This window comes from Mastomys coucha, unplaced genomic scaffold (assembly GCF_008632895.1).
Source record: "Mastomys coucha isolate ucsf_1 unplaced genomic scaffold, UCSF_Mcou_1 pScaffold12, whole genome shotgun sequence".
In the NCBI taxonomy this organism is placed as follows: Eukaryota; Metazoa; Chordata; class Mammalia; order Rodentia; family Muridae; genus Mastomys; species Mastomys coucha.
Window position 1 is genome coordinate 54,675,555 of NW_022196894.1, and position 24,974 is coordinate 54,700,528.

Below are 24,974 nucleotides of genomic sequence, written 5' to 3' on the forward strand. Positions count from 1 at the left end.
GTCTTCTGTCATCCCTGTCCTTCAGGCTATGACCACAGAAGCTTCTTGTCCAACTAGCCGAAGACACATCACAATCGCCTTTATACTCTTCACAACAATGAATTAAAATATTAAAAGTCCCAATCTCTCTGGGCTGGTGTCCTGAGCAGACCTTGGGCGCAAGCTCTGCAGCCAGTCCCAAAACACCCAGAGGAAGCTCCACTCCCAGGCACTCTGACACTCTCAGGATCAGAGGTGAAGAGAACCTGTACTGGCTAGTTTTGTGTGTCAACTTGACACAAGCTGGAGTTATCACAGAAGGGAGCTTCAGTTGGGGAAGTGCCTCCATGAGGTCCAGCTGTGGGGCATTTTCTCAATTAGTGATCAAGGGGGTAGGGCCCCTTGTGGGTGGTGCCATCCCTGGGCATGAGGTCTTGGGCTCTATAAGAGAGCAGGCTGAGCAAGCCAGGAGAAGCAAGCCAGTAAGAAACATCTCTCCATGGCCTCTGCGTCAGTTCCTGCTTCCTGACCTGCCTGAGTTCCAGTCCTGACTTCCTCTGGTGATCAACAGCAATATGGAAGTGTAAGCTCAATAAACCCTTTCCTCCCCAACTTGCATCTTGGTCATGATGTTTGTGCAGGAATAGAAACCCTGACTAAGACAGGACCCAACATCTGTCCCAACACCTAGAGGAAGCTCCACTCACAGGTGCTCTAACAAGCCCAGGGTCACGGGATCCCAGAATCACAGGGTCACAGAGACTGCCTGACTCTGAGGAGTTCTGATACAACCAGGATCACAGGAAGGACTGACTCCAGTCACATATAGCAAGGGCAGGTAGCACTAGAAATAACCAGATGGTGGGGTGGTGGCAAGCGTAAGAAAATAAACAACACAAACCAAGGTTACTTGGCATCATCAGAAAATAATAAAAGTCTGTGCCTAAGTCAGACAGAGAAAAATAACACCCAGCAAGGCTGACTTGAGAAAACTCAGGATCTCTTCAAGAGGTCAGAGTAAACTAGTATTTTAAAAATAATTTTTGATAATAGCATTCTTATTTATTTGTTTGTTTGAGTCAGGATCACTTTAGCTAGTTCAGGCTGGTCTTGATCTTGTGATTTCTCCCTCCCTCAGCCTCCCAAATTCTAGGACTACAGGCCTGTACCACCATGACTAGCTGATAATTTTTTTTAATCATCCCTGAGGAGAAAGATCTACCAAACAACCATTTCATCATCAGTCAGCCTTTAGCAATGTCTATTTATAAACTGTGCAGCCCACACTCCTCTCACCTTTGTCTATTTAAATTGTGAAACTTTAAAACAATTCTTTCAAGGCTTTTGGCTTGCAGCCTAAAGGTAGAAGTACAACCTACTGCTTAGATTTCCCTGTACCTTGCTGTCAATAGCATGTGGTGGCATTCGAACTGTCAATAACAGTGAAGTCTGACCTTCATATTATTCCCATCAGCTGTAGACCAGTTATAAAATGACCACAAATAAAGGGTGGATGACTGCAAGGTGAAAGCTATTCACTGAGGAGAATACTCTTCTAATAAATTGATAGTGGCAGAAAATACAGCTCCTGCGACAAAGGCAACTTTGAGCTGAAATATTTCCTACACATACACAAAGATAATATATGCATCTAAAATACACAAATATTAAGCATAAAACTTGAATTTTGCACATACATGTCCCTACATTACCAACCACTATAGGTGAGAATACATTTGCAGCACCCAATTTGGCTTCCTCTATCTCCCAACTACTTTATAAGCCCTTAGGTTACCACTTCTGATCTCTGCCCCCAAATATCAAATTTCCTGGCATTTGAAATTTCTTACAATGACATTGTGGATGTTGGTCCTGCTGCTGCTGCCAATGATAATGATTAGTGTACTATGTACACTAGGTCTGTAAGAAATATTCATAGTTCTGCAGTAGTAGTTATTCATTCTGTATACTGTTGTACTGCATGAGCACCCCACTTTTTAAAAGCTCAGTGTATGATTATTTGGGGCATTCATTTGAGTTGTTCTTTAAAAGCAAACAAAACAAACAAGCAAAAACAAATGTTCTATGAATAAAATGGCCTGTTTTTATTTTTCAGGGTGGGTTAGTGCTATTTCCATTATAATCATCTTGTGATTGGGTAACTGGTATTGTATCTTGAATTGGAGGACTGAGATTCGAATAGGTCATCATTTGTCCAAGGAAATTTACTACTAAGCATCACACCCAAGTTTGAAGCAAGGTTCTTTACATTATTCTGCCAGCCTCCGAGAGATCTTTCAAACTGGTGAGTTATTGTCTACTTACCATAGAAAAATTCCTTTTGGAAACGAGTAAGACTAAGGCTTTGAAACTATGTCATTGTTCCTATAGCATGGCACCACAGTTTATATTAGAAGAAAACTAAAGCATCAAGAATGACACCTCTACTTCTTGTTTAGGAGAACATGTGTGCTTTCTAAAGTCCCAAGAGAACTCACAACTATGCCTTCATTGCTGGTTTCTACCTCAGTTAAAAAAAAAAAAAAAAGCAGGAAAGATCTCCTGTGGGTGGCAAAACCAGCCCTCCCTATGAAACTACTATAGATAAAGCCTTTTACAAGGAGTAATAGAACCAAAACACTGAATGTCACTGGGTAGTCCTTTCACCCAGTGGAAAATCAAACACTCAACTGAATTGGATAGGGAACTGTCAGGTAGGAGAGTTGCAACATACACAGACACAGTGAGAGAGAGATGGGGGAGAGAGACAGACAGACAGGCAGACAGAGACAGAGAGAAATATGAACAAATAAACTCGTATAATTATGGAATTTGAGAAGTCTCATGACCTACCATCTGCAGGCAGAAGAACAGTTGATAGAGTGATTTAGTCTCCTTTCAAAGGCATGAGAATGGGGTGATAAATGTTGTAAATGCCAATTCAAAGTCAGAAGAAAATTATATGAGATGTTCCAGGTCAAGCAATGAGGCAAATAAGTGGGGAAAAACTGTTCCTTCCTCAACTTTTATACCTCTGGTAGATTCAAGCCTCCAGTGGATGGATGATACCCATCTAGATTGGGAGAGCAAGTTTCATTACTAAGTCAAACTATTCAAATATTTTCATCAACACATTTAGAGCCCAAAACAATAGTCAATCTGAGTAACTCATGTACAACATCAAGTTGGCATATGACATTAATGATCATGTGTGTGGTAGTTGGAATGAAATTGCCCTTCATGAATACTAGGGTTCCCAGTTGGTGGAACTGTTTGGGAAGAATTAGGAAATATAGCTTTGTTGGAGGAGGTGTGTCACTGAGGGGAGGCTTTAAGGTTTCAAAAAACTAGAACCTTTCCAAAAGTGCTCTCTGGATCAAGATGACAGCCTTCAGTTGCTGCTCCAGCCATCTACCTCCATGCCCTTGTCCCACCATCATAAATTCTAAACCTCTAGAACTATAAGTTGCTTTGGTCATAGTGTTTTATCACAACAATAAAGAAGTAACTAATATAATATGTACTACATTCATAAGAACTCTATCTTAAGTTGTGTTGCCTCTTAGAAGGTGCAAGATGGCCAGGCGGTGGTGGCGCATGCCTTTAGTTCCAGCACTTGGGAGGCAGAGGCAGGCGGATTTCTGAGTTCGAGGCCAGCCTGTTCTACAGAGTGAGTACCAGGACAGCCAGGGCTACACAGAGAAACCCTGTCTTGAAAAACCAAAAAAAAAAAAGGTGCAAAATGAGAAAGAATATTCTATGGAGAATAGGGTCTCTTCTTCCACTCCTACGAGATGAGACAGTTTGAGTATTATGTAACATCCCTGAAGAGACATGAACAAAAACTTAGCCAAGATAAAGGCACCAAAGACAGGTCAAAGAAAGGGCTCTCATCCACGTCTAGCTTAGGAAACTTTCCATTTACTGGAGGTACTTACAGCACAAACAACTCAGAGGGAGGTGCAATGATGAAAATCCCACCCCAGTATGAGTGACAATTCATTTCAGCTCAATTCTTGTAACTCTCTACATGACTTGAAGGCAGGCAGTTTCACCAGGTCAGAGAAGTCTCTTCTACCCAGCAACTGCTAACAATAATATAACCTTGGGGATGGGTCTTGTATATGTTGTAATTTTCACAAATGTCCTATGTCTTGTGAGTTTCACTTATTTTCTGAGTCTTAATGAACCTTCCTCCTAAAGGGAATGTTTCAATTTGGAGGAAATGACAACATAATGTTCCTTCTTTGAAGTGTCTCAGAGCTTCTATTCTGTTCAATTTTCTAGGTTTTCTGAATGACAATGGACAAAGAGCCAAATTTACTCATTTTTCTCATCAGTCTGGTGACTGAATACAGCTCAATCCAGACAGATTCACAATTCCAGGCTGTTTTCTGAATTTCTGAACAAATGGCAGGACAAAATGTGTAGTGTTCAGAGAACACTCTGAACTTTTTAGCAGGTAGGGATTTGGGGCTAAGCAGAATATGATGCTTTAGTGACCAAACTGTATAAAGACATATACAATTTTCCTTTCCTTAGAGGAGTCTTCCTCTTCAACTCAGACTAGCCTGAAACTATCTTCCCTGGGTCTGTCTTAACCTCATAGACTTTCTTCTGCCTCGGCCTTCTGAATTCTGGAATTATGGACATGAGTCACCGTACCTATCTTAAGAATGTTTTTCTGTATAAATCATCTCATTCTTCTTGCACTCCACCTTTCTAAGTAAAAGAGAAGAAACAGTAATCACTGTAAAAGGGTAAAGTGATAGTCTTCAAATGAAGCATACTGATTTTGTCTTAATAAAATCACTTCATCCTAATTAACTCAGTAATAAAAAATATCATACAGCTGGTATAAGAAGCCATTCAATTACTTAGCCTGCCCCAAATTGTACAGAGTTCAGGGAACTTCTATGATGTTAGAAGGACTATTCTGAACTGATTTTGTGATCTCATATTTTTATATCCCAGAACTTAGGGAGCTGCATGGAAAAGAAACATGATGTGCTTTTCACAACAGCTCTCGAATACCAGGATGATAAGAGGTTGCAATGTAAACTAACAGCAGAGCCTAGGATCACACTTAATAGTGCTGAGCATGCTACGGCAGGGCTGGGGGGGCTTGCCTCCACCCCTCCACTCAAGAATCGAGTTTCTAAGATAAACTGTTACAGTTAATTGGATTTATTTAACAGCCTAAATTTGGAACTCTTGGGTTTCAAATGAAGTCAATGCTGTAGATCCTGTACAGATTTCATCCTGTAATCTGGAGTCCTGTTGATAATAAAGATATAAACATCTTGCCCAAGGGATTGAGCTGTATTTCAATATACTAATGACTGAAACTGCCTATCTTTAGAAAAGATTGATCACAAGAGACTGGTTATTTGCTAGCCTCTGAGAATTCAGACAATAAAGAGTTCCTGCAGTGATATAATTTTTTTTTTAAATTATCAGACTACCTTAAATTCTTTATATTACCCAATGTGGTTTACATAGTGTGTTCATCAGCTTCGCATGATGTGACAAAATTCCTGAGAAAGCCACCTTAAAAAGAAGAAATAATACTTAGGATTTATGGCTTTAGGGCTTTCAGTACACTGCTGGTTCGATCTGCTGTTTTGGAACCTGTGGTGAAACAGAACATCATTGCAGAGAGCATAATTTGAAGTAAATCTGCTCACTTATCATGGGTGCCAGAAAGCAGATAGATGGATGGATGAATGGATGGATGGATGAACAGATAGATAGATGAAAGAGAAGGGGGCAGTTTTGCAGTAAGAGCTTCAGTGGCATAAGATCTCCTGAAAGTTTTGCTACCTCCTAATAGCACCACAAGATGGCAGCCTAGCTTTTAACATGTAGTCTATGGGGGCCATTTAAATCATAACATGCTGAAAAAAAAATGATTTTCTTCTGGAAGCCTATAAATTAGGTATTTGCCATGTTAAGACTACCTTCAAGACTAGTATCCAATAAAACTTTGAGATCTCTAATGATCTCACCCAATAAACATCTTAGTTGACATGTCACAATTCATTGCTTAAGGAATTAAGCATATCTTTTGTGACTAGACTTGAAGAGGGCTCTTGGAAACATGAGCCAGATTTCCTCATGACTTTGCCTATATACCTGTTAAATTTGATAATTTTTATATCTTCTCCCTGTAATAAATATTAGTTATGAGTTTGACACATGCTGGGCCCTTTAAGTCCCTTTAACAAATCACCAAACTTAGTATAGTCTTGGAGACCCTGAATAAGGAAGCAAAGGAAATTATTTTAATCTTTGACTTCTAAATTATTTAAATTTAAAAGCATTATAATGAGAGAGAAGAGACTGGATATCCATCTGTAGAAGAATGGAGTTAGCTGCATATCTCTAACCCTATACAAAAGTAAATGCAAAATGAATTGAAGATAAATCCTGAAATGCAGGAACTGCTGTAGACACAAAGAGCTCACTTCAAGGTATAGGTTTATGGACAAGCAAGAGTTTTATGAACAGAACTCCAGCAGCACAGGAAGTGTCCCAAGAATTAACAATCAGGACTTCATGAAATTAAACACTTTCTGCCCAGAAAACAATCAACAAAGCAAGCAGACTGCCTATAGGATGGGAGATACTTCAAACAAGAGTTTAATACCTACAATATAAGTAAAAAAAAAATTTAAACCTCCACTAAAGCAAAACAAAGCAAGCAAAAAAAAAAAAAAAAAAAAAAAAAAAAAAAAAACAAAACAAAACAAGAAAAAGCATGTTCAATATCATTAGCCATCAGGGAAATGTAACTGAAAGCTATGAGATTCTATCTCACCTGTGTCAGAATAGCTAGCATAAAGAAAAGATACAACATCCAGTGATGGTGGGAATATGGGCAAAGAGGAGCCCTTATTCACTGCTGGCAGAAATGTAAACAAATATAGCCATTATGGAAATAATATGGATAGTTCTGGAAAAATATAGAGTCATGTGACCCAGCTATACCATGTTTGGGCATAGATCTAAAGGACTCTAAAGTCTGCCACAAAGAGATTTGTATATTCATGTTTATTGCTGCATAAGTTAAAAGTTAGGAAATGGTAGCAGCCTAAATATCCATAATAGATGAGCGGATAATAAAAATGTAGTACATACACACAATAACGTTTTATTCATTGTACAGAAAAATGAAATCATGAAAATTTCAGGAATGGATAGATCTTAAGGTATACTATAATTGTTTCTCATATGTGGTTCAAAACTTATAATGTCTCCATATACTAGTGGGAGGTCGGTGAGGGTATAGGTTATGAAACCAGGAAGGAGGCTACTAAAGGAGAAATATAGTTGTTGAGGAAGGCTGAAGGGATGGGCAACAAGACATGTAACATTAATATATATATATAGAGAGAGAGAGAGAGAGGGGAGAGAGAGGGAGGGAGAGGGAAAGAGAGAGGGAGGGAGAGGGAGAGAGAGAGGGAGGGAGAGGGAGGGAGGGAGGAAAGGAGAGAGAGAGAGAGAGAGAGAGAGAGAGAGAGAGAGAGAAGCTGCAGAAGATTATAAGGGAGATGAACACAGGCATGAAAAGACAGGGGAAGAGAATAAATAAAAATACATAGTAATTTTACTTGAAATGTCATAATGTAACTTAATGTTCTAATTTTAAAACTTGCAAGTAAAAATTAAAATTTATTTAGATGGAAACACAAAATAAAGGCAGGTAAAAATATCCATAAACTATGCATTCAGCAAAGGAATAGTATCCAGAATTCCTTTGAATTCACATTTCAACATTAAAAGAGTAAATTTTATTATAAAATAAGCCAAAGTCATGAGAGACAGTCACCTTACTGAGAAAGATAAATAAATGAAAAATAAGTTCACAAAAAAGATTTTCAACATTAATAAAGGTGAGTTAAAACCATTAAGTGGGTTGAGGAGATGGCTCAGTCACTAGAGTGCTTGGTACCCAAGCATGAGAACCTGAGTTTGTATTCTTGGTTCCCATGTATTAATACAGAGCTAGGAATGCATGTTTGTAATCCCAGTGCTATGGAAGCAGACAGGAGGATCCCCGTGGTTTACTAGATAGCCAATCTAGCTAAATAGAAGTGCCTGACCTGTGTTCCACACACATTCGTGCCACCATGCCTGCCAACCTGAATCTGAAGCCTGAACTTACATGGTAGAGAGAGAACCAACTCATGCAAGCTGTCCTCTGACTTCCCTATGTGTGCCATGGCACTTGAATGTCCACACACATACATACATGCATATGCAAACAAAACAAAAACTGTAATTAATTTTTTTCCAAAATAAAAATGAAGTACAATCAGCATTTCTACATTTCCAAAAGAAACAAAATCTTATGAGTGGCAATGAACTAAGTCAATAGGGAAGAAAAGATCTTAAAAAGCTCTGAGTGGGCAGAAAGGTGGCAAATGAGTGCATAAATTATACATGAGTTATCAGTCACAGTGAAAGAGGGGGAAGTAGGCTTACTATACATGGCTCCTTGCAGAAAATGCAGAGGCTGCTTCTGACAGCAGAAGGAGCAGCCAGTTGATAGAATCATGACATGACATTTATGACAAGTAATACCACCTACTCAACTGAAGATTTGATGGAAGTTTAATAAAGTAGAAACCACCAAGATCAAGAGACAGTTATCAGGAGGGCTCGGACAAAAATGGGGATTCTACATAAGTAGAATACGAAAGAATGCAGTAAGTAATATCCCACTGGAAGCAGCCAGAGTGAAGGTGAGGGGAAAGGATCACAGCACAATAGAGTTGCCAACTAGCAGCGATGATGGTGGCAGTGGCTGTGAAGAGGGCTGCTTGAGATCTGGCCATAGTGACTATGCTGATTACAGTATTAGTGGTACAGCAATCCTGGTGCTGGGCTGGCAAGGATGGTGGAAAAGCTGGAGCAGCCAGGAACTTGTTCATTAAATAGCTTATCAACTCTTTATCCTGCACTAGCTATTGCAGGCATTGTGTTGGGTGGATAAACAAGTACCCATCATATGTCTAACTTAGTAACAGGTTCAGGAGTACAAAGATTACTATACCAAGGAATCAAAATGAACTTGAGTAGCACATATAAGAACCAATAACTATAGAATGTGGTAAAAACTGGGGAAGAAACAGAAACTGTTATCTGATAGTGTAGTCACTTTGCTGGTGCTATGAAAGACCCCAAGACCCACATGGACAAAATAAGTGACTCCCAAAGATTCTTATCATGATCCATGGGATGAGTGCCCCCATGCACATACATACACAAAATTAACAAAAGAGAAAAACCCTTCAAATGTGTCTTAGTTCCAATGGTTTATTCAAACTGGGAACCTATAATCCTCTAAGATATCACAGAAAAATGTGAAGTTATAGGGGGAGAATCCTTTTGTTATTATTCTGAAAAATCCAAGATTGCTCAGAGGTCAAGAGATTCCTCTTTTGAAGTTCTGGGGTGAGAACAGTGCCTACAGCAATCTCTATTTGATCAATTCAATTACACTACCATTTTCAGTTTGTTGCTAGTGCAAACATTTCACTGGTGAGAACCAACATGATGCAAGAGAAAAGGCCCTGATGTTTCAAACCGGAACATTCTATTTTAATTACTCCACACTGGTACAACTTGGCCTTTGCATCTTCATGTAGTGCTGTTGTGGTGAGCATCCTGTGGTGCTTAAAAGCCAGTGACCATCTATGGTTCTTTTTTTGTATTGACAAAACGATGTTCAAACCTGAAATGACGAACCACAGCCTGGAACATTTAATAATTCATGCTTTGCCTTTTCTTCTTGAAAATTATGTGAATTCCAAACACTTTGCAAAGTAAGTTTCATGCTTTAAGAATGACCCAGAGCTCATGAAGGCTTAAGAAAGTTACTTCAAATAAGTGAGCAAAACTAAAGTGTTGTGACAGGCACATGTGCTCCAGGGAAGGTTGTACGGGCTAGATGTCAGGTGGAACCCATTTTAAGATACACATGTAAAGATGTCTGCAGTGACCCAGGGTCCTTAAGGAAAGCCAATACTCCGAAAGCCTTCTAACAGACATCATTACCTTTATAACTAGTGGAGGTGGAGCACACAGTCATCCTCAAGTCACTTCCATGAGTCAACCTACCTTTCTCAGCTTCCATCTAAGTCTTTGCCCTCTGCCATCGCCCCAGTAACTACAAACTCATCCAAACTACAATCTGGATACTGCAGAGACACAAAGCTGGATTATACAGCACAATGTTCTCACCTTTTCCCCCCAGCACACTGTTTTAGTCTTTAACAGGCATCCACGTAGCCACACCCTCTCCCTGAATCTACCAATCAACTGGGAGGCCCACCGTTCCTGCCGGCCAATTACCTTCACAGTGCTTCGGCAATCCCACCCATCCACAAAGCTACGGGGAGCTATCCCCCTGCACTTGCTGTATACAGCCCCCCTTCCTTGCTGCACTGGCGACAGTGCCACACGTCCTTCCATCCTGGAGAAGAGGTCTGCACAAGGCCCAGGACCTCCCAAGTGATTCTAAGCAACCGCCTGCTAAAGGAAAGGGAAATGCTGCCCAGAACGCCAGGCCCACACCCGGCCTTCTGACCCCGGAAGTGGTTCTCCCCTGTGCACTCGATAAGGGGCGGGCACAGCCGCAGGTCTAGCCCGGCATGCCCCGGGCTTCCGGTGACCTCTGGCCCTTTTCTGTCGTGTCGTCCGCTCCTTCTGCTTAGCGTGCTCACTCGCTCGTTGCTTTCCTCCACGCTCCCGGCTTCCTCCCCACGCTGCCCGGTGACCGTGGCGCCCGCGACCGGCGCGGCGGCGGCGGAGGACAGTCGTCATGGCCGCCTCTAAGCCCATAGAGGCGGCGATGGCGGCGGCTGCTGCGCCCGGTTCTGGAAATGGAGTGGGCGGTGGCGGTGGGACTGCGGGCCCCGGCTCGGGCGCGGGGACCCTGCCGCGATGGCACGTGGCGCTAGCCATCGGGGCGCCCCTGTTGTTGGGTGCCGGGGCCATGTACCTGTGGAGCCGAAGGCGGAGGCGCCGGGAAGCGGGAGGCCGGGGCGACGCCAGCGGCCTGAAGCGCAACAGTGAACGAAAGACCCCAGAGGGCAGGGCCAGTCCGGCCCTGGGCAGTGGCCACCCCGACGGTTCTGGTGACTCCCTGGAAATGGTGAGAAGCCGCCCGGGCCGTAGAGATGAAAACGAACGGATGCAGCTTTTCCTTGACCCGTTGTGCGGGTGAGGGGCCCTCCCACCGGTCGGAAACTGCCGAGTGGCCGCAGACGACTCCAGAGTCGTTTCTGGTTGCCTTTATAGGGAATGGAATAGCAACTCCAGGCAGGCTGGAGACGTTCTTTGACAATTTCTTGTGGGATCCAACAGAATACTTTGCCTGTCTTCTCAGTGACACAGCATTTATCCCTAATGGTGTAGGTATGGGAAACATGCACAAATATAGTAAGTCCATTAAGCGACGAAAGGCAAATATCACGGAACGATTGGAGTTGTGACGTGAGTTGTTATTGTGATTCCCAAGACCAAAACTTTACTAAGAACCGTTTAATAACTAACAAGCCATTTTTCATTCGGAGTGTGGGGGGGGGTAGGAACTATAGTTACAAAGTTGAAAAAAAATCATTAGGTAGCTTTGTATATAGGACATAGTTCAGTTTCTAAGGAACTGCTCCCGCTCCCCGCCGCACGTCTTAAAATGTTCTATTTCACCTGGACATATACACATGTCCAAGCCTGATAAAGTCTCTGGTATTAGAACAAGCATTGGAGTGATGAACTGCTTTATCGGATCTGGTGGTCAGACTATTAAATCTTTTTGACAAGTTTGACATCTGTGTGGAGAAATGGCATGGTCTGAGATTGAGTGACATCAGGGACTTTATCTGGGTCTGGAGTTCTGTGGTGGTATTACCAGAGTAAATCGAGTTCAGAGAAACTTACAGGTATATGCACAAGTAAACACATGCATCCTGTGTACATTTAATGTTCATGAGAAAAACTGTACAGTTAAATGAATGGCAGGCATTTTTGTCCCATCCAGCCTGAAGACACATTGTTTTTTTACTAAGAATCTTCAGAAGTTCTGGTATATGACTCTAAGGGTAGTGCTTACTGTGTGTGAGTCACTATGCTAGCCAGCAAGAAAGCAGTTTGTTCTCTCCTATGGGGAAATTAAACAGCCAGTTTCTAACCAGAACTTACAAGGTCGGAGGGAACCATGTCTCTGAGAACTGAGGAGATGCCATTCTAGATTGTCCTGTCCAGCATTGTTATTTTGGTAAGCTCAGTTTATGTCATTGTCATCCTGGTAGGCTAAGAGGATTAAAATATTAGGTCCCTTCTATTTCATCCAGCAATAAAATGTTAAACCAAAGTTTTTGGGATAAAAGCCTGGCACTGACAGCCCCAGCAAACTGTGACTAGCAACCAAGCTCCAAGAAGCCCTTTACAGAGATAAATAATGGCAAAAAGCAAAGATTTGTCTAGTGTTGTCATACTGGAAAGAGGAATGGTTAGTTGGTTCCAGTAACTTCCAAGTTTTTAGATTACTCACCAGACCTTTAAGATTTAAATAATGGTAGCCGGGCAGTGGTGGCACAGGCCTTTAATCCCAGCACTTGGGAGGCAGAGGCAGGTGGATTTCTGAGTTCCAGGCCAGCCTGGTCTACAGAATGAGTTCCATGACAGCCAAGGCTGTGCAGAGAAACCCTGTCTTGAAAAACCAAAAAAAAAAAAAAAAAAGATTTAAACAGTGGGAGAATCCAGACAAGAGGTATAGGAGATTAAGCAGCTCTAGTCAAGAAGTGTTATGGCAGTTCTGATCCTACAAGAGGGATGGGATGGATAGTGAGGGCTGAACGAAGGGTTCCTACAAGACAGTTGCATATGTCCCAGGGTGTGGACTCAACATCTAGGATAATTACTCTTCATTTGAGGGGTGCTCTGGAATCCAAGGTGACTCCAGGAGAAAGGTTAAGGGCAATGACTTAGCCTCTGCGTTTAGTTGAGCTGAATAAAGGTGACAGAATGCAGAGATGTTAAGCTCTTGTCTTATTTTCAGTCATCTATGAGCCAAAGTGAGATTTTAAGTACCTTCTTCTAAGTGCCTGTTTAAGAAATGGTGTGGTTGTGAGTGCCTGTGAAGGTGGTTGTCAAGAGCCTTCTTTGACTCAGTTATTGTCTTGTATTGTTTCCATATAGAAAATGTTGTACATATGAAAATTTCATATCTAAAGTTTCTGTTTCATTTTAATCTGGAATAGTAGATAAGTAAACATTACATAAAAATTCTTAGTTTTATAGTAATCATAAATAAATTAGGAATAAGGGGAGCTGGCCTGGAGAGGTGGCTTAACAGTTAAAGAGTGCGCTCTTGCAGAGAGCATGGGTTGTTTGTTCCCATGACCCTTGTATGATAGCTCACACTTATAATTCCAGCTCCAGGAGGATCCAGTACCGCCAGTGTTCAGGAACACCCTCACTTGCACATAAGTACCAAGTACATTCCCACATACACAGCACAGAAATAATTAAAAGTAAGAGTAGTTTTACGTATGAAACTTTCAGCATTACATTATAGTTTGTCACATCCCCTATCCCAGGCATGCTTATAGTATGGTTTTGAAAGAATTAGTAAATTCTCTTTTCAGTACTGCAGCATTGTCTACAGCAGTACTAATGTTTTTTATATTTATAAGTGGCGTATAACTTCTATAAAGAATACTTTTGATTGGCCTGACTTATGTTGGAGTCTCTGAGTACTTGAACTGCTTTCAAATGATTATTTTATTTGTCCCAGAATAAAACTGAGCAAAACACTTGCATGTACCATTTTTCTTACCTTACCATGTAGAATTTAGGAATATGTTTCTGAAATCTTGCTTGGAATTACTAAATTATTGTTTAACAAGGCAGTATTAAAAATCTTCATAAAGGAAATTATATTCTTCACTGTTGGTAGAGTTATATTTGACTATTACACATGTCTGAGTATCACTGAGTACCCCTACTATGTATTTCCTATGGTTGGAGGAATTGCCCTGCATTAGCATTGGCTCAGCTGAAGGAACAGGGTTTCTAGATGCTGTGTTATTTCTCCAGCTGGGCAATAGCTACATTTTTTAACAGAATTAAGGAATCACCAAATATCTTTTCAGGGTTCATTGTTAGCAGACTGAATAGAAAACCTGTTTAGTTTTGTCTTTGGGTTTAATGTTTGCCCAAATATAAAATGAACTAGTGGTAGATGTTCCCTGTGTGACATGGGCCACATCCAGTTATCACTTGTATGAGGCAGTAAAAGCTTGGAAGAAACATGCAAAGCTGTTCCTGTTGGTTTTGGGAAATGGGAATTATCATTAAAGAAAACATCTGACAGTTGATAGTTTCTAAGAGTGAGGTTAAGTATTAAACCATGCTCCTTTTAAGTAGTTGTAAAATTTACCAGTGTTCTGTCTTACTCTAGTAGTTTTTTTCAAACTTGAATTACAGATTTTCCTTTTTTTTTTTTTTTTAAGATTTATTTATTATTATAAATGAGTACACTGTAGCTGTCTTTGGACCACCAGAAGAGGGCATTAGATTTCATTACGGGTGGTTGTAAGCCACCGTGTGGTTGCTGGGATTTGAACTCAATACCTTCGGAAGAGCAGTCAGTGCTCTTGCCCACTGAGCCATCTCACCAGCCCCAAATTACAGATTTTCAACATTGGGAAATTTCTTATTTTATCCATGACACTTCTCACTCTAGATTTGAGCTACCCTCAGAGGACTAAGAAATACACACTAAGCCTAGTATCCTACTTGCTCTAATTGATATGCACTAGTTTAAGAACAGTATCAATTTCATAACTTTTAATTTCATAGTAATTTTTTATTCCATTATGCTTTAAATTCAGTGATTGATAAGGAGAAAGTAGCTGTTGTAATATTCAAGGTTTTTAGTCATTATACAGATGCTATTCCACATAAAGTGGTTGGGGACCACAGATCTATGCTAGAATAGTATTTAGACACATTAGTGGAAGGGTTGGGGTTGTTTGCTGTGATTATCTTCCTCAAAATGCAATTGTTCTCTTTCTCAAAAATTTCCTTTAGCCTTTTGGTTTTATTTAAGTGATTGTGCATGTACAAGTATGGTTATGTGCACCTGAGTGAAAATGCCTCTCGAAACCAAAGGCATCAGATTCTCCTGGAGCTTGGGTTAACTTGTGAGCAGCCCAACATGAGTGCTGGAACAGATCTCAGGTTCATTACAAGAGCAGTCAGTGTATGCTCTTAACCACTCAGTGTCTCTACCACCACCCTTCACTTCTTTTTTTTTTTTTTTTGGCAGTGTCTTACTGTGCCAAGTACTGGGATTATAGACATACATTGTCAGGCCTAGCTCTAGTCATTTAAAAAATAAAGTATCAAGGATTATTGGTGACCCTTTTATTTAATAACCTTTAATAATATTTTATAGTGCCCTTTTAATAACTTTTTCTCTTACTAAGACACATTTCCCTGATCATTTATTTTTTTAATATCACTGATTGTTAATATTCTTCCCAGTCTTTTCTGCTTTTTCTTTTTTAATGACTTTTATGGTTCTGCTGTAAGAGCTCTTACATACTCTACCAGTCCCATGGATGTTAGCCAGACTTCTCACAAGTTCTAACTTAAAAGGAGTCTTCGTTTGTCTCACAAATATTTTTAGTGTCCTCCTTTTCCTAATCACACCTCTTCTCAAGTAATGTGTCTCATAAAATGTCCCCAGTTGAGTCTTAGGTGTCATTACTATCTCTTTTTACCACTTTTATGTTCTCTATATCTAATCAGTAAATAAAAGCAGAATATTCTACACCGTATCTTAAATAGCTGACTAATCCATTCCCACTGCTATCATTCCTCAACTAAATAGATACTGTCCTTTTTAAATCTGTATTTATTTTTTTAAATTAGAGTCAGTTCTGTCCATGTTTCCTGCATCTGTGGATTCAACAAATGGAGAATCAAAGATATTAGGGGGCAGGGGATTGCACAACTATTTTGAACATGTACATTTTTACCATTCCCTAGATAACACAGTAATGCTTTACGTAGCACTTGCATTGTACTAGGTAATGAGTAAAGTAGAGATGGTTGAAGTACACAGGAGAGGGCTGGACATAGTAGCTTAGTTGGGTAGAGTGCTTGGTTAGTTTAGCTTACACAAAACCCTTAGTTTGATTCCCAGCACTGTGTAAAACCAGGTGTGGCATGTGCTTGTAATCCTAGCACTTGAGGTAGAGGAAGGAGGTGCATCCTACAGTACATATAAAGTCACAGCTGCTTGGAGAGATTACTTGAACCCACAAGTTTGGAACTAATCTGGGCAGAAGAGCATGACTTACTGAAACAAAACAGTCATGCTAGCGGATGTACCCTAGTACTACTCAAATAGTGCATAGGGGATTTGAATATCTGCAGATTTTTGATGTGAGATGAGGTTCTAGAACTAATCCTCTGAATATTGAAGGACAACTGTAGTCTTCTACTTTGTTGTTCCTATTAGATTAAATCCCATGAGTCCCATGCTTAAAATAATAGAGCTCTCCAGTGCAGATAAAGTTCTGTTTATCTTGAATGATGTTTCTCCATGGAGTTAATTCTCTTAACCTTTCTACTCTAGCCTCATGCCTGAGTAGTGGAATTATAGTAATATGTTACCACACTCAGCTGCCATTTGATTCTGGTCTGGTGTTTGGATGTTCTACGAACATTACCTCTTACACATTCTCTTCATAAAAGACAAAACAGTGAAGTCATCTCACCTTTTCTGAAATCCTGGGCTATGTGATTCCATTATTCCTCAAGTTATATACAGCATTGATCCTAGAGTGCTAGAGTGTCTTATTCCTACCTTTATTACTATTGTAGTCTTGAATCTAAGCACTGGCATTAGCTCTATTTTATTTTCTCTTTTCAGAACTTAATGAAGTGCCTGGCACATGGCAGGTTTTTGAAACTAATTTCAAGTATAAGTTTATAGGCATAAATATATAAATTAATGACTGGAGAATTCTTATTCTTTAGAATGGTTCAACTTAAAATTTGTCAACTTTATGATGGTATAAAAGCAACATTCGGAAACTTTTGACTTTTCATCTTGTCCCAGGTTGGGTGATATATCTCTAGGATAATCTTTTGCAGTTATGAGCAGCAGGAGAGAAGCATAGCTACAGGATTGTGTGGATAAACCACCACTCTATATTTTACTGCAATGCTAGGCTATGATGTTTACTAGCTTAGGTTCACTACATGAGTTTTTACTACGGATATTTTCTTTCTATTGTTTTTGCTTTTTTAAACACACTGTGTAACATAGCCATATCAAGAGACTTGTTTAGATACTAGTCCTTTTCTGGCATTTGCACATTTCCATTCTTTTGGGTTGATATTTTTCCTTCCTGAAATACTTTCTTAATGTCCATTAGCCATTTGGTTTCAGAGAAGATTATAAGCAACTTTAACAATTTACTGGAGCTGAAACTTACTACTAAATCTCTATGTATATATATTTGTGAACTGTAACTTGTTTGTTACAGGATTGCTTCTTTGAGACATAATGAGCAATTTTTGCCTCTTACTTGACAAATTGTAATGCCTAGCTAGTAATGGTTGTTGAAGAGAGAAAAGACATGGTTAGTACCTTTCATTGTTTCTGAAATGTATAGCCTGACATACTTGCTTTTGATTCTTTTTTGCCTCATAGGTTTGGATTTATGTGCATATTGCTATTCCTTGAGCTTATAATTTTCTTGCCAGCTATATGCTTTACTACTGGTATAATGTTTTCTATCTAGATTGGGATTTCAGTATTTGATTAGTCATAATTCATTTGGAAAGTGGTTATTTACTGGTTTTCTATGCTGTCACGTAGCACGTTCCTTCAGGAAGAACTATTCTGTTGGTTTTTGTATAGCTGTGTCCAAGTCTGTGTCTACAAAGAATTTATTTGTGTGTGTAAATTATATTTTTTAAATATTTATTTATTTAATGTATGTGAGTACACTGTAGCTATCTTCAGATACACCAGAAGGGGGCATTGGACCCCATTATAGATGGTTGTGAGCCACCATGTGTTTGCTGGGCATTGAACTCAGGACCTCTGGAAGAGCAGTCAGTGCTCTTAACCACTGAGCCGTCTCCAGCCCATAAATTATATTTTTCAATAAAGTGTATATCATACTTTATATGCATGCTGATATGCTGAAGTCATCTTGACATAATAATACCTAATACATGGTAGATGTTTGTTTCTTAACTATTTTAGAATAATTAAAACAAGAGTGTATATATGTAGTATAGATTTAAGGTCCAATTCAGATCCATTTTATGCCTAATCCCTGAATATATGTCAACAGCAGTTAAGTTTTTGTTGTTGTTTTTCTCCCTTGAATATATTCCACAGTTTGAATTCATGAATGTGGAAGACCAAATGTGTAGTGATGAATTTAGGGCTTGGGGAATATTTGGTTCAGAGAGTAATATGCTTACAGATCAGTATGGGTTCAGAGCTCTACTCCACATAAAATACAGTTGTAGAAGACCCTAGCTCTGAGGAAACAGAGGCGCATGCTTCCTAGTGGCTCACTGGCTAGCCAGTGTAGGCAAAACTGAGATTAGGTTCAGTGAGAAATTCTGTCTCAAAAAATAAAGTAGAAAAGCAGCTGAGGGAGATATCCCAGTATCACCCTCTGACTAGCACACACAAACACAGTGAACTATATTGTGATTTCCCAGCAAAGAGAAAAATATCTGGTGGTGCTGGTGAGTCCATTATATGGAATAAATCTGTAGTGAGCATCATACCTTAATGCTTTCTTTGTTCATCTCCAGCAGGTAAGCATTGGACTTTTTGTTATTTGTTAGTTTGTTTGTTTTGGCTTGTGTGCAGGCAGTAGATGGGTATGACAAACATCGTTTTATTGATAAAGATTCTTAATTATCCTAAAGCATCCTCCATAAATACAAGCTGTGCCATCCATACAATATAAAAATTACGTGTTGTTAAGTCAGATCCATGAAATTTGAATTCTCACTTGGGCATAGTCCTAATTCTGTTAGAGCTTGTTGCATAAAATGTGACTAGGTGCACCTGTTATGTCTTTAGGATGTAGCTTTTAAAAACATTTCATCAGCAATTTTGACAATAATTGATTAACTTCCTTCATGCATCATTTCCATGATATCCTCTCTTTAGATCCAGACATTTGTTGGGTTGACGTATCAGAATCACGTTGGCTGCTGATTAGTCATTATAAGGAGAAAAAATTTATTCAAATCTGGGGTAGAAAATGCTAAATTTTATAATTTTAAGCAAATGATAGTATGATATAATGGGCAGAAAGGAACATCTTTTAATTACTTAAATGTTCTTTCCATTATTCATAGAGATGAAATTTATGCCCTTGTGCCACCTTCTTTGAAGAAGGAATTCATATGTCTTAGTCTCTTCAAAACTGTATACCTCAGAGAGACTAAGGGGCTTTCAGTTTTGTTTTCAAGGTGGCCACCATTCTATGGGTAGCAAGTGGTGTTACATGAGCTTCTCTGGTGGGACTACCAATGTTAGCATATGTATGGTGAGATTAATGTTTTTGTGTGTACATGTACACAAATGGATGTGAAAGTTAGAGGTCAGTTTTGGGTTTCATTTCTCAGAAGCCAGTCTTAACCTTGTGTCTTGAGACAGTTTCTCTTACTAGGACCTGGGCCTCTGATTAGACTAAGCTGGCTGGTAAGCCAGGAAGCCCCAGCTCACCTGTCCCTGACTCCCCAGTTCTGGGATTACACAAGTGCCAGCATGCCCTGCTTTTTATGTGGGATCAAACTTAGTTCATCGTGCTTATACAGTGTACCCTCTGTGAACTGAGCCACCAAGGTGAATGTTCTTTAAACCTGCTAGACTTGCATATGTGAGGCCAGAATATAATAAAACTAATTGTGATAAAAGTCTCAGGACTAATAACTTTTAATAAAATTTAATTACAAAATTTATAGCACTCCAAAAAGACTATCAAAGTCAAGTGGCTTCCAGTAATGTTAAATGAGTTTGTGGTTTTTTTAAAGCACTTTGGTAGCGTCTGAATAGACCAATAGAGTACATGAGAAGATTGAACTAGCTTCTCATGATGTTCCCAATATGTTTGAGGTCATCTTGTTTTCATTTGTGAAACTGTACTTTCAGAATTGTTTTAGAGGTGGTATTTTTTCTAACTTCTGCCTTTAATTCTAAAGATATTTAATATAACCTGAAATGGTAGACGGTGAAGGAAATGTCTTTAAAAAGCAATAGAAAAGATTCCCGTGTGGTAGAGTTAACCCCTTGTATTAAAACAGTGATTATAATGTTCTCTTCCCTCAGTACATTAATTTTTGCCTGAAAGGCCTAGTTTTGGGTGTAACAGAAGGCTAGTGTTTGTTGATATCCAGCTTTTTTTTTTTTTTTTTTTTTTTTTTTTTTTTTTTTTTTTTTTTGGTTTGGTTTTTTGAGACAGGATTTCTCTGTGTAGATCTGGTTGTCCTGGAGCTCACTCTGTAGACCAGGCTGGCCTCAAACTCAGAAATCTGCCTGCCTCTGCCTCCCAAGTGCTGGGATTAAAGGCGTGTGCCACCACCGCCCGGCGATATCCAGCTTTTTGTGATGAATTCAATGCTATTCTTGTTGTGGTAACATTTTTCTCTGCATTTTTATTGAAGAAAAGTTATGGGTCAGAAAATAATGGAAGTTGGGGTAATCAGAAGGTGAGGCAATGTTACGACCTTTGTGCTACTGCTAAATGGCTGGCCACAGTGGAACAGTGGAAGAGTCATAATGGGAGAGAGTTTGCCAGTTCATCATTTGTCTGTATAATTGTATTCTTTTTCAACCTGTCTTCAGAACACTATTTATTTTCAGTAGTACAATAAGGAAATTAAATAGACTTAAGAAATCAAGATTTTTTAAAAAGGAAATTGTTATGAAACTTAATTGAGGGGGTTGGAGAGATGGCTCATGGAATAAGAGCAGTTGTTGCTCTTGTAAAGGGACCTGAGTTGAATTCCCAGCACCTATGTAGTGACTAGTAAAATAAGCACGTGTTATTCCAGTTCCAGAAGGTCTGATACCTTTTTTGGCCTCTTGTGATACATAAACATATATGCATACAACACAGCCATACACATAAAATTAAATAAAAAGTAAAAAAGAGCTAGTTGAGATTCAGTTTTTGGGCTTAGTGCATTTAGACTTGGCTAAGTGAAGAGTGCTGGCCTCTGTTAAAGAGATCTGTACCCTTTGTCAGTTCCAGCTCCAGTTTCTTCTCCCTGTATTCTTGTGATTTTTATTTAGACTTAGGAAGAGTTTATTACCTGTTTGTGCCAAAGAACCAAGACTCTGTACTTTGGCCAGTGAATGTTCTTTTTATTTAATCTGAAAACCTTTAGTAAGAATACTGAATAACTGAAATGTATTGATAGTTATGCCACATTATTTTCTACATATATAGTCCCTAATGTTAAGCAAGATTTTATAATGTTTATTTTCCCTTTCTAAGATGTTTCTGTGTCATTTTGCTTTAAGTCATCTGTTTAGATAGCATTTAGCTTTACTTTTAAACAATTTGAAGATCTTCTAATCAAATACTCGACCTCTTCCCATTTATTGTCACTGATAAGTGTAATGATTGTTGCTCTTATGCCATTCTGTCTGCTTTTTTATATTGGCCACTCATCTGCTCCCAGTATATTTAGCACTAAAGCCATGGTGTATGTTCACTTCATATACTAGTTTCTCAAATTACAGGATTTTATGTTGAAAGTCTTGCTTCAGAGCTTTGTGATTGTTAATTATTTATCAGGACCTAATGTTGACAGTTTGTACATAATTTGTTCTTTTTCTATTGTAGGTAATCTGATTTTCTTTTCTACTTAAACATCTTTGGGATGTTTGCTGTAAATTTCAGCATAATGTGTTTAAAAGCATAGTTTTGTTTTTCCTAGTATTTTTCTTATCCCTCTTTAACTATGTCTTCTCTTCTAGGAACTTGCTGGATTGATGTTGGAACTTAATTCCTTAGTTTCTTTAAACTTTCTACTCGCTATCCTATTTTCATTGCATTCTGGAAGTTTCCTTGGTCAAACCTTGTACTCCATTTGTTCCTCAGCTGTGTTTGTTGTAATATAGCCCCTCTTAAATTAATTACAAATCTTTTTTCCTTTCAAGATGTCTAATTGTGGATTGTAGGCATTCTATAGTTCAGTGGTAGAACTTGTGTGTTGCATGTAAAAGGCCCAGCAAGCTTCTCCCCACCTCACTTTCTTTTGCTGTTTAGTTTCTTTATCAGATACTAGTTTTCTGTTTGAGGTGGGTGCCTCACTTGAATGTATTGACTTTCTTTCAGTGTTAGCAGTTCCTCTTTGTGTGGTCTCTTGGAAAGAGGACCATCCTCCCTTCAGGATGACACAGCCCTATTGCAGTCTCCCTTGTGCTTTTGTCTAGTAGAGAAAATAGATTAAAGAAGGCATCCTAAGTGCCAACCCTGATGGTTGTCTTCCTAAAGCCATATAAGGGGTTCTCATTTGGTGCTCTCTCTCTCTCTCTCTCACTCAATCTTCCCCTCCCTCCCTCCCTCCCTCTCTCTCTCTCTCTCTCTCTGTCACCCTCTCCTTCTCCCTCTCCTTCTCTCTCTCCCCCTCCCCTCCCTCTCTTTCTTGTTGGTTTTGTTGTTGCTTGTTTGTTTGTTTTTAAGACAGGGTTTCTCTGTATAGCCCTGGCTGTCTTATAACTCAATCTGTATACCAGACTATCTGTATACGATAGTCCACTCACTTCCAACTTAGAGATCCACCTGCTTCTTCCTCCTGAGTATGGGCATTAAAATTGTGCACCACTACGCCTGACTCATTCATCTTTTCTTGTTGGTTTCAGCATATTTTCATAGTCTTATGAATGTGCCTCCCTTTTCCCTCCCAATAAAAATCATAGTTTTAGGTAGGCTTTGTTTGGCTGTATTCATAGCTACCCTAGGACACATGAGGCCTGGGCTGCAGGTGGGACATTTCTGTAACCTATTGATCCTTAAAATATGTTTCATGGTTGCTATTTGACTTAGACTGGAAAGCTTTTAGAAGTTGAATAAATCTGTTGGCAAATGGAAGGTTTGTGTTCATCTATTGATTTATATTCTTGGTTTCTTTTATTCCACATCTTGATTTTTAAAATACATTTCTTGCTAACACTATCTAGCTTAAATTGTTTAGGTTATATTCCTTTGTATAATAGGTAGTTTGAGTTACATACAAATCTTTTTTTGTATACTATAATAGAAATAACAACAACAACAAACCTATAGCTGTAAAGGTGCTAAAGAAGAGCAACAGAGAATAAGCTAGGAGCTGGTTAGCATGAAAGAGGCCCTGGGTTTGATTCCTAGTACCTCCAAAAGGGAAGTAAATAGTATATATGTTTCCACCCATTACCAAAATCCTCTGTGGTATGTAAGGGCTCCAGCTTGACATGACCCATCCATCATCTTGGCCATAACTACCCATTGCTTGACAGAGTTTCCTTGAATGTGTGATAATCATCATTTTGAAAGAGGCTGGGTATTGTCCTGTTTGCTTGAGCCTATCTTTGTCTACCCCTTTGGCTTTGGTGTAAAGATCCTTCTGGGTACTGCCTAAAATAGGAAATTGGGGATCTGCTGATCTCTTTTTTAATTTAGTTGTTCTTATTTGTTTTCAGCCCAGATTGGCATTGAACTGCCAGTCTTAGACTTTCTAGTGCTGGTATTACAGGTTTGTGCCTACCACACCCAGTTCTGGTAACTGGTTTTCATACATTGGAACTAGATTTTTCCAAAACACAAGGTTTAAATTACCTGGGCTAAGAAACATGTCTTTATACCCACTTGGTTGGCAAACATTAAAATTACCACTTGTAATGTTGGCAGAAATGATAGGTTAATGTGTTAGTGTTTTTGGAAGAAGTTTGGATGGTTTTGAACTGTAAACAACCATTCTAAAACATCCTGTCTTCTCATATTCTTTCATCAACTTGCTTAATCACTGTGGTCTGAATTTATTCTTAAATGTCAGTTCTTAATAATCATTTTCTCTCATTTCAGAGCTCTCTGGATAGAGCCCAAGCAGCCAAAAACAAAGGCAACAAATATTTCAAGGCAGGAAAATACGAGCAGGCTATTCAGTGCTACACAGAGGCTATTAGTTTGTGCCCTACTGAGAAGAATGTAGACCTTTCTACATTTTATCAGAACAGAGCTGCTGCCTTTGAACAGTTGGTATGTACTCTGGGTTGTTTCCATTGTACTCCATTGCTTTTCCTCTGTTTATCAAAGTCTCAATTAATTCTACTCAGATGTAATATACTTTTTGAAGTTGATTTGAAATTATAAGAATTTTTCATTTCAGTTTTGGTGGCCAAAACCAAAGACCAAAATTCTGTAAATTTTAATAAAACGAGATAGTTTAAGTTGCATGGTGATCCTTCCTGCCCCCACACACAGAAGTTTGAGACTATTTGTTTAAGTTTTGTTTCTTTGTCTATAATACAGAAAAGGAAGAAAACAATGAGTTCCTCTTATACACACTGATTGTCCATGGCTTTTGTCACTAGCATGTTTTGTACAGTTTTTATATTGGCGTATCCAAATCTTTCATTGTTATTAAAGACTATGTAATACAACTGTATACTTTAGTTAAGATATGAAATTTCTCTAAGACTAGCATCTAGTGTTTTCAAAAGTAAAAGTTTCCTGAGTCCAGAGAAATGAAAGTGAAGTAAGCAGGGACCAGGTAAGGAAGAGGCTATAGGCGGTTAGTTTACATTTGAGCTAAGTGTGCTAGTCTCCGCTGTGTTGTCAGCACTGAGGAGGTGGAGGAGCATGAGTTGATAGCCAGTGTGTAACATAGCAAGACTTTGGCTAAAGAAAATATGAATAAGTGAAACAGATCCATTTCCACTT

The 24,974-nt window shown here is 39.2% G+C and overlaps 1 protein-coding gene across 1 annotated transcript in view; it reads left to right on the forward strand.

Moving 5' to 3' along the window:
• The first annotated feature begins 10,636 nt into the window (after positions 1–10,636).
• Positions 10,637–24,974, forward strand: part of Tomm70 (translocase of outer mitochondrial membrane 70) — a 31,842-nt gene continuing 17,504 nt past the window's right edge. The window contains exons 1-2 of the mRNA XM_031364138.1: positions 10,637–11,140; positions 24,117–24,290. Coding sequence (XP_031219998.1) covers positions 10,808–11,140; positions 24,117–24,290 — 507 coding nt within the window. The 5' untranslated portion in view covers positions 10,637–10,807. The remainder of the gene's footprint in view (positions 11,141–24,116; positions 24,291–24,974) is intronic.